This window comes from Microchirus variegatus (assembly GCF_963457635.1).
Source record: "Microchirus variegatus genome assembly, chromosome: 15".
Classification (NCBI taxonomy): domain Eukaryota; kingdom Metazoa; phylum Chordata; class Actinopteri; order Pleuronectiformes; family Soleidae; genus Microchirus; species Microchirus variegatus.
Window position 1 is genome coordinate 16,639,458 of NC_139816.1, and position 10,981 is coordinate 16,650,438.

The window sequence follows — 10,981 nt, forward strand, 5'->3', positions numbered from 1 at the left end:
GCCAATGCTGCCCTTACAAGCTCCTTATGAAACAAATAACAGTGTTTTATGAGTTCGCACTGGTTAAATAAGCTATAGTTGAATTCACATAATGCTTAATGTATTTTATTTACTATTGCGTATTCTGTGTCGTCTGTGTTTTTAGATGTAATGATTCATTTGAGTTTGTTTTGTGTTTTCTGTCAGTCTGTTTATTACATCATATTATATTGTCCTAATGCTGCCTTGTCCCTGTTTGAAGTAGTGATGTGATTACATGCATAGTCAGTGGTCACATTTAGTTTTGTTTAAATCGTACAAACAAGGACAAAGTGAGACATTAAAAAAAGGAAAAAAAGAAAAAAACATCACCCATTCACTTCCTGTTTGGTGTTGACTGACTGTAGAGCAGGGGTCTAAAACGTTAATGATCTTGGGGCCACCAAGTATCTCGTCTGGCCAGTAGGGGGCAGTGGGAAAAAAATAATCCAACTCCGGGTGTTTTAGGTGTTAATATACAAAAGATATTCACATAATTTCAAAATAAAAGTGCCTAATATATAGGTCACAATAAAATGATGCAAATATGATACAAATGACAACAAATGGGCCGTGAGTTTGACACCTGCCATAGAGCTTGATTGATAGCGTGGGCAACCCATGGTCAAAGCCCTCCGCCATCATGTCTAAAAAAGGCAAAAAACCCTCCAGAAAAATGTCATCAAAAAAGTACTTTTACACACACACACACAGCCATCAGTGACCCCCAGATGGAGCACATCACTCCCACCCAGTGACCCAAATTAACCACAGCAACACAAAATAAAAATTCAAGCTGAGAGGCAGCAAGAGCAGCAGCGTCATAACCGGGACAGCTGCACCTCACCGAGTGCTAATCAGGCAGAACCTGGGCAGAGCTGCAGAGGACACACATGAGGAACAGGGACAAATGCAGGCATGCAGGCACAAACAAAACGAGCCCTGCTGTCATGCTCTAGATGCTATCTTGTAAACTGGTGATTGATTGTCAGCTCTAATGTTTATGCTCGTGTTTTTTCAGCGATAATTACACACTCCAACGTCACATGTATGTGTTGCAGCCCTTGTTTGACCTCTAAGGCTGCTGTAGTCCTACACATGTCGTCAGAATTTACCATGTGAAGTGTGATGAGATGGGAAAATATATTTTTTAATTAAATGAATATGGTCTAAGATGACAAAAATCAACTATTATATGTACAGGTGCTGTGATTTAAAACTGATGGTACTCACAGAACAACAAACAGTGCTACAGTTCCTTTACAGCAGTGCCTCCATTGTAGTCTCACGGTGCAATTATGTAAACAGGACATTTCATCTTCAGATTTGGAGCCAGGGTGAGCAGGACACAGAGACAGTAAACGTGACAGTATTAGTGAAGACGGTGAGAATGCAGACACCTCATGTGGATGTCAAAAAGAAAGAAAGCTGGACCTGAAGGACTGAGTGTTCAGGGTGGAGGAAGGGGAGATTAGGGTGGACTGAATGGATTCATCAAGGCAGAGCTCTAAGCTTGAAAAGCTCCATGAAGTCTCTGAGGTGCCTGCTGAAACAGAGGAGTGTAGCTGGTAGGAAAACGAGTCAGAGACACGATTCCCCCAGCTACAGTACACGCACAGAACCTTCAGCGCTCTGAATAATACAAGTTAAACCATCCTCGGCTTTTTAATGTCCGTGTGCCCTTCAGAAGAATAGAACATTTTGGTTCTTTAGGTGGGAAACTGTCCATTGTTTACCCTCTCACTACTTTGATACCTTAATCTCAACAGTGATGAGTTTGTTCTAATCCTTTCTTTCTCCTCTTCCCTTCTTCCTCTCATAGTGAGTACCACTTCTTCACACACTGCACAGAGACAAAGTCCTCCTTTGTCCACTGCTACTGGCCCAATCCACTGGTGGAGACCTACATCATCCACATACACAAGCAATTTTTCTCCAACTGCACCATGGATCATGTGGTGTGGGTGGACCCGCCCGAAAAAACGCTCACCATCCTCATCCTCGTCCCCGTTTTCCTCACAATGGCCATGATCGCCCTGGTAGTCTGGTGCAGCAAGAGGAGCGATAACCTGGCCTAAGAGGAGCGGAGGATGGACGAGGATTAAGTTACAGCTTTTCACCGAAACACCACAACAATCTGTAGACAACAAAGGAGAGGATGGAGGATTTGGGAGATTTGTCAGTGTGTCAGATAATTGGCTCTGCAAACCACCACAAATGCCCAATACAGAGAGCAATCCCTTTTCCGTCTCTCTGTACGTTGTTTTTTCGTTTTAAAAACAAAACAAACACACCTTGCATTGTTTAACGGTTGAAAAGGGAACAGGAAGTGTTTCGCTCACTAAAGTTCCGGTTCATATCTACAACACTTTGGTTAAGGTTTGTGAAAGATTGTGCGTTGGGTTGAGTGTAAATAAACAGGTTGTGTCTGAAGTCACTGTATTAACCTTTTTCTGTATTAAACCAGACCATGATGTTTTACTAACCTAAACCAAGTGCTGTGAGAGTGTGAACACAATACGGTATTTCAGCCAGTTTCAACACGTTATGTGTGGATTATCAAACAACTCATGCTCAGTATATCAAATGAAAAGTGTGCTATTTCCTGTTGTAATGTACTTGTACAGAAGCATAATTACTCGGAGAACAGCAGATGGGTACCACCAACATTTCTGTAAAATGTTAAGACACAGTCACCGGCAGGTTGATCTTTTCGTTTACCTCGAGCAAAGCTCGCTCTGTCCAAATTCAGTTCAGTTCAAATAACTTCACATATCCATTATAGGCACGTCATTTGTGTGAGAGCATATCATCACATCTCATTAACTACTATCACATCAGTGTGTGGCCTACAGTGAGTATTCAACAGCAAAACGCACTTCACTTGTCAGTGTCTCATTGACGAGGCTTAAAAAAATCTGTTTCCCATAACTAAAGTTTTTGTTTGATGTGTAAAAACCTGCTGTTTGACGTCTTGTTATGTGTCGGCAGCTTCTTGACATAAACCAGGGGCCTGATAATCACTGGAGACTCCAGGCAGACAGTTTATCACTGGACAAAACCAGACTATACCTGTTTATCACTGTTGTCAATCTTAATCTAAGGCTAAACTACCGTGAACCCTTAGCTCCTGCAGCCTATTTATCACACAGGCATTGGTGATATCAATCTTATTTTCCCCTTAAAATACTGCCATTTTTATCTTTTATTTTGATAGTCTAGGTTTAATATTTATTTTGTGATGCAGAGCTCTCCTTTAAAATGTGGTAAAACACAAAGCCTCTCTGTGTCACAGAGGACGTCGGTGGTTCGATGTTGTCGTCACTTATCAGGGAACTTGAACCATCGGGACAAATGACCAAATCTTTGGGTTTTCAATCATTCAGCTCATGGACTCTGCACCGTGGAGCTCGGGAGATTCTTTTCAGAGCACTGTATTGTTGTTGAAGGCCAAAGAATCCATCAGACGCGGCGACTGAACTATAAACTGGTGGACAAAAGACTCCCGGTGGACAATTTGAATATGATCCAACTTGGAGAGATGGAAAAAAAAGGCCAAATTTGGACTGAATGTAGCTCCTGCCAGTTTGCCCTTACTGTTGAGTTTGTGAATAAATTGTTGCCAATGGACAAAAAAATAACACTGGTGTTAAACCCAAAGAGAAGGCAACAGTTATTGTGTATTCTGGGACTTTCATTTCTTGTATGACTACCTGAGCCCCATTGGACTGTTATATAACAGTGTAATTTATCACATACTGACAAATAAATGAATACTCGATGAGAGAGAGGGTCTCAGTGGAAACAAAACAACCGTGAGATGAGATCGAGACCTTGTACTGTAAAGTTATACTCTGTCCGTGCTGTCTACTGTATGTGCATCGCCTGTTCTGTGTTACACACGTGTGAAAAATGGATTTGTCATAATATTATACACACTCTGTCAGTTCTTCAAACACAAGGCAAACTAAACACAGCAAAGGTTACTTTGTTTTTTCACGTCCTCCCACAGCGTTAGACATAGATCTGTGTTTGTCGCAGGAGCTGAAACACTGATTAAATATCAAGTCTCTCTTAACCTTTCTTGGTTTCCTCTGCTTCATCATGTGAAGAAAACAAATACATTTGCCGAGGTTAAATTACACAGAAAAAAAAACATGATTATATCCTGATCTGGCAGACATGTTAGTGATGTCAACCATTAAGAGCACAGAGAGTTCTTAAAGTGCAAGAGTAAGAGGAGCGACTCATTTGGTGCTGTGAGATGTGTCATAATATGTCTCCATTCTTTGTCTTCTTCCAGCCTCCTCATCCTCCATCATCATTACATTGGTTGTGCTTGTTGGTCAGGTCAGGTACAAACGTGTGTCAGTCTGTCACGTCTGTGAGTGAAGTCACCAAAACAAACGAATGCCTCTGTTATGACCTAATCTGACACAGTGACCATCCTGCTGGGAGGTCGGAGCCTCCTGTTTATCTGATCCAAAAACAGCGCATAGCAGGGTTCCACTCAGGAAACTGATGAGGACAGTGAATGTGACTTGATCACATGATCAATACTGATCCAGGTGATCAGAATACAATCTTAACTTTAATAGCAGACACTTATTTTGATATTGCCCCACTTTTTAAGACTCAAATTCTGTTTTTGCCCTGACACTGTGACTCACTGTTCCGAATAATTACTAAAGCAAAAGTTAAATACATTGATTATTCACATTCTGATGTTGTTCATCCCATCAAATTTAGTAAGTGACATGTAAGTGATATATATATATGTGTATATATCATTTATGTTACAGTAGAGTAACAATATGATAATATATTATTTCTAAAATGCAGAATGTCTGTAAATTTATAACATGATTATTATCAATTTGATTCAACAACATTTTAATGTGAAGGTAGCTGATGATAATTCAGATGATAAACCGCTATAATAAACCAAAGCTGTTATTACCGAGCTGGAAATTCCAGGAAAAAATGATATTAGAAAACTGTTTGGAATTCTATTACCATGTAAAGTGTTGCCTTTATTTTGTGTTTCCACCTCTGTGGAGCCTTTAGTAGCATTTAAAACATTTTTTGATAAACCCTGAAACACAAGCTTAAATCCAGCCTGGGGTCATGAGGTTCATTATTTTTTTGTTTCAATCCTCTCTCAGAGGCAGGTTAATCAAATTCTCATATACATCAAGTTTCATCACTTGGTCGTCACGCTGTACCAGCCACCTCAGCGCTCCCTGCTTTCAAACAAAGTGTCAGGAGTTATCAGTGTGGAAACGTATTTGTGGACATCCACCAACCCACTTACAATATCACATGCTGATTCATCTGCTTACATGATGATTTACTGTAGATACTATTTAAGGTCACAAATAAAGTCGAATCAAAGCCAGAACTCACAGTTTGCTCTGTTTTTTTGCATGACCTCTGAATCTCTGCAGTTTAATTTCGGACACATAACGGCCAAAAAAGCAACAGTTTGATGGTGGAATCATGTCACATTCACAGATTGCCTTATCTCCTAATGGCCATACAAGTATTTGTCGGAAAAAAACTGCAATTACTTATTGTCTTATTAATGATAAAAGTACATGGTCCAGAAATACCAAGCCAAACATGGATGGTGTTTGAACACAGTGAAATATTCTCTTGCTATGGATTATCCAGAGTTTCTCCTGCAATATTTTCCCATTGATTGTAATATAGGGCTGCAACAATGACTCAACCACAAAATGAATCACCAACTATTTCGATTAATCAACTAATCATTTAGAATTATAAAAATACCAAAAACAAGTCCTGAGATATTGCCTACTTAATTGTGAGTTCAGTTTCTACGACAGTAAACAAGACATTTGAGGACCTCATCAATCTGATCTCAACACTGACTGACATTTTATGACATTTAACATTCTGTATCATTGTTTGGGCAAAACAAACACATTCATTTAGAAAATAAAAGTGATGTATCACTCACAAAATAACCATTAGTTTTTAGTTGCTCTAAAAATGTCAGGAAAATGTCAGTGAAACACAAACTTTATGCCTCAAGAACTTTGTCAGACAGACTGAAAATGTGTGTAAACTCATACACCTTAACAGTACTGCATCAAAAATTAATTCTAAGCTTTTCTATTGTTTGTGAACCGAATCCCTAGGAGAGTTTATTCAGGCTGGTGTTTGTGTGCGTGCATTCAGACCAGCTCTGAATTGTTTTATTAAGACAAACAACATTATGTGGAACTGTACAAACAGACACGCGGCCAAACCCATTACACATTTGCTTTGTGTCAGTGTAAACCTTTGTAACAATGTGAAAAAAATAACACAGCCATGCAATTTCATGTCTTATCACTGTGTCGTGTAAATAAACTCAGAGTCAAACAATGTAGTCATCACTGTCATCGGGTGATGGTCACCGATGTCAATGTTGTCCAGAGGCTGGGCTGCAGAGCTGGAGAGACAACCACAGTGACCACAGAACAATCACAGTATCACTACTGTCTCCACCTAAACAAACAAATGGGAATATGTATCAGGCAGTATTTATTCCATCTGAAAGTGTCCAGGAAACCACACAAGTTTTTCTTTCTCCAGAGAGGCAAAACAAGTAGAGGCAAACACAGGAGACAATTGTTCACTCGGCACTGAGGGGACACTTCGCAGCGCAGTTGCCCTCGAGGATGGCTTTTCACTACGCCTGCATGGCCAGGGTCTTGGAGGCAGGAAGGATATTAAAGCTTTTTTCCCAGAGTTGACAGAAGAATAGTGGGAAGTAGGTTGACCCAGCAGTTTTGACCAAAAGCGATGCAGGAAGTGCGAGAGTGCCATGCTTCCACACAGAGCTGCACTGTTGAGATAGGTGAACTGCTGGCAAAGTGCAGAGCTCCGTGGCTCTGATGAGGCTTTTTAAGACTGCAGACTGTTTCTTATATGCTCTACCACAAAGCATTGTATTATCAATGGTAGAATAGCAGGGATGTGGAATCAGATGGTGAGTTTGAAGTCAGTCTTTATCGATTGTTATCGGGATTCAAGTGGATTAAAACAAGTTTAAACTGAAGAAACCAGTTCATTGGGATTTTACAACTCCCGTTTGCTCATTGCATAAATAATATTGTACTGATATATACTGAACCTTTTTTGTTTTTATACTGAATAAAATGATATGAGATATTGGGTGATCTGATAATCGTTTTTTAACCAGCAGACAGCAGGAAATCCAAAATAAAAGCATGCTGTAAAACAAAAAGTAAAAACTGCAGAAAAGCATGGAAAAAAATATGTGAAATCGTACAAATAAGAACGTAATTAGAATAATAAAAGGACAGTTCACAAAGTTATAAATACAACAAACATTTGCCGCTGTGCCTATCCCTATATGTTTTCTCAAACCATCTATGTAGAGATGTAATATATTGTGCAGTCTGTTGTAAGTTATGGAGCAGAGGAAGGCAAACAGTAATATTTCCCCCCTCACTGAAGATGTTATGATGATAAATTGAAAGAAGGTTTTTCCATTTCTCTTCTTGCTGGTTCACTACCACAGTGACAGCAACACCATTATGCGTCTTCTGTTTAGCATTAAGTTTTTGCAGAGTTGGAAGTCGGGAAGAAACTGTGCCGTTCTCAGCTGCTCGGACATAAATTCAACTTTGGTGCCAAAGCCACTTCATAAGGAGTCTGTCTGTGTATAACTGTACACATTAACAGGTTTCCTATAAGTGCAGAGGACCAACATGTTTACCTCTTCTTAATTAATGCATCTGGGCTGCAGGCCACTTGGTGTAGTGGTTAGCCCAGTTGGAACAAGGTTAACCCGGTTGGAATAAGGGTCTTTCTACATGGAGTTTGCATGTGGGTTTTATCCAGGTTCAGTTGATGGACTGGCAAACTGTCCAGAGTATATCGCCCTATGTCAGCTGAGATTGGCACAGCAAAGATGGATGGATGGATGGATTTATTTCAGACAAAGAAAATTTCACATTTACAGATCGTCGGTGGACGCTTCATGCATACATGATTCACTCGCAGTCTGGACGTGGAGGAATGAACATTTCCTGCTCTGACTGCAGCTGGGAAGGACTGCTGTGCAAGGACAGGACTGTGCCACCTGTGACTGCTTTGGGACAGGGGAGGGTCCCATGGCAGCACCTGCTGCTCATTGAGAAGAAAACAATATGTACTTTCATGTCAGAGTCTCCAAAAGTCTCCAATAACAAAGTCAATAGATTTGTCAGTAGTCGCTTTTTTGAAAAAGATTCACTAGAAAGGTCTGAATATTCATTATATATAGCAATTGTCGTTAAGTTGGCACTGAGAATAGGCTGCAACACAAACAAATTAGACAACAGCAACAAAAAACATGGTGAATTTTCGGCAAGGGACATTTACAGCCATAGCCATAGACTTAACTGTGCATGGAATAGTTCTGACAGTGAGTCAACACTCTCAGGTCCATTAGATGGAAAACACAATTTGGTTCATCTATAAGAGTTTCCATCTTTTGTGCACATGAAAAATGAAAATGCTGGAAAATAAAATGTGAATGCTTTGATGAGGAGTTACAGTAGCTGCGAAGACGGATTTTAATGAAGCATGCAGAGAGTGAAACTGGCCGACTCTGCCGATGACTAAATCTGGAGCCTTCCTCGCATCACAATGACCATATTATACTTACGTTTTTCTGCTTCCTTTCCTGTTGTTTCTGTGTGTTTTGCACAGGAATGATCTGTCGGCTTCACAGCTAACAGAAAAAGCCTGAAACACTTTGTTTGCTTTACTGTTGTAACTGACTTCCAAAGCTCTGGGCTTGTGACGTCTTTACTTTTACTTGTATTTATTAGCTTATTCATGGACTCGTGGTTTGACGAATCACTACACAGGTCAAAATGTTATGTTTTAGTTTTATAAGTAATGTGTGTGTAGGCTGCATGTGGATAAGTGCTCACTTTTCTTTTTCTTTTTCTCACACACACACACTTAGAAGTCCTGTATATTTGTGGGGACACTGTATTGACTTAGAATAATTTGACATGCAGTTTGTCCACCCCTGTTCCCCATAAAGCTTTAATAAATTACAGAACTGTCCTCACAAGAACAATGGGTCCTCAGAAGTTAGTCCCAGTCTTGGCTAAACCAGACCACACATACATGGACACATTCTGTTTCCCACAGTAAGAAGCACATGACCCAAACAGGACATCCTCCCAGTCTTAAGTTCCCACTGTCTCCTCTGCCCCCATAAACCACTCTTTCTTTCCCACTTCAACTTCTTACTCTGTTCCACTGCATGTGGATCTTATGCTTTGCTGACACCTCCTCAACAGTCACCTCTGGTTTCCTGCATAGATGAGTGAATGCAGACTACATAGGCTACGTCCTTCTGAATGACAGTGGCCCAGACTACAAGTGCTAGAAATAAAGTATGACTGTGTGAACAGAGGTTGAGGTAAGGAACTAAAAAAAACACTGAAAATGTCCTTCTGTTGAGTGTCAGAGTTCTTGAGCCTGAAAATAAAGTGTGAGCCCTTTTTTTTTTTAAATATATTTAATATAAGATATCATTTCAGGAACATACACTTTGTACAAAAGTTAGTTGCATGAATGAATTTATAAATGAATTAAGGTTTTTTTCTTGTGTATGTGTATGTGTGTTCTTGTGCTTGCGGCATACTGAGGACCAGTGAGGGATTTTAACCAACAAAGTGAGGTCATTTTTGTAAAGTGAGGATATTTTGGCCGGTCCTCACTTTGTTTTCATTGAAATTACTTCCTTAGCTTGTAAACATGCTACACAGTACATATAGTTTTTAACAGAGGTCCTCAATTTGGTAAAACACCTGTTTTCCGGCCCTGGTGTTTTACACAGTTTTTTACATTTTATGGTACTGCACCCAGTAGTTCTTGTCATCATGTCATTCATGAAGTAGATATTTGTAATTGTGTTGATTTATAAAGTGGACATGCTGGTCCTCACTTTGCCAGCACTTTTACCGGGTCCTCAGTATGAAGTAAGTACAAGAATTTGTGTGTGTCTGCCCACATCTTTCCATTAAACGCATGCACTAATGCTTTTCTCTAAAAAATGTCTTAGATAATACATAAATAAATCTGTATAAATCAAAAACAAAATTGCTCTTTAATGTGTCTGGTCTTGGACAGATTGAATAGTGGGCGTTCCACCAAAACAATCTTTTGTACATCGATGAGGCTACAGGGCTTGTGAGGATCTGCAGAGTTGGATGATAATTCTCTGGTGATAATAATAACAACCAGGATGCATGGTGTTGGACTGGAATGTAATGTCTGAAAGCAAAGGAGAGATGGTGGGGTGGCAAAAACAGAGAAGGACTGCGTAAATATTGTATGGATGGAGTATAAATTAATTTTGTGTTAAAACTTGCTCAAAAAAGAAGTACAATGACTGAGTCTGTGTCTTTTATTCACATTGATGGGCGAAGGCCTTTAGGCTCTGCTCCCTCTTCATGTCTTCATCTTCAGATCACCATCTCCTGTGCTTGTCCCCCATTGCCCAGTGTTGACATTTAACTGTCCCACTCTAACCCTCTTTCCACTTTCACCTTTCTCATATTTTTCTTACCCTGCCTCCCCATCGCCGTCCTCCACCTCCTCCTCCTCTTTTCTCCTTTCCCCGAGTGATCCCTGTGCCCTTCTCTATCCAACTCTGCTGCTGAAATCCAGACAGCTGGACTGTCTCACACACACACAAACACATATCATGTGATAAGCACAGACATTCTGTATGCGTCAAGAGCCATTTTTCAACTCTTTTGCAACATCTTGCATCATTTTTTTTTCCAATGACAGCATCAGCACAGTGAGTGGACTCTCACATTTCTCCCCTTTTCTAATGTGACAAAATGCACAATGCACTTTTTTTTGGTCTGAGTTTTTTTTCCTTGTCTCAAGAGAGAGGGGGTCAAAAAGCTGAAGA

General features: G+C 40.1%; 1 protein-coding gene across 1 annotated transcript in view; it reads left to right on the top strand.

Annotated features, from left to right (window-relative positions):
• LOC310937461 (receptor activity-modifying protein 3) overlaps positions 1-2,096 on the top strand; it is a gene marked incomplete at its 3' end in the record, with an annotated part of 41,208 nt that extends 39,112 nt beyond the window's left edge. The window contains exon 4 of the mRNA XM_083901741.1: positions 1,841-2,096. Within this exon, the coding sequence (XP_083757867.1) occupies positions 1,841-2,096 (256 nt within the window). The remainder of the gene's footprint in view (positions 1-1,840) is intronic.
• Positions 2,097-10,981: the final 8,885 nt, after the last annotated feature.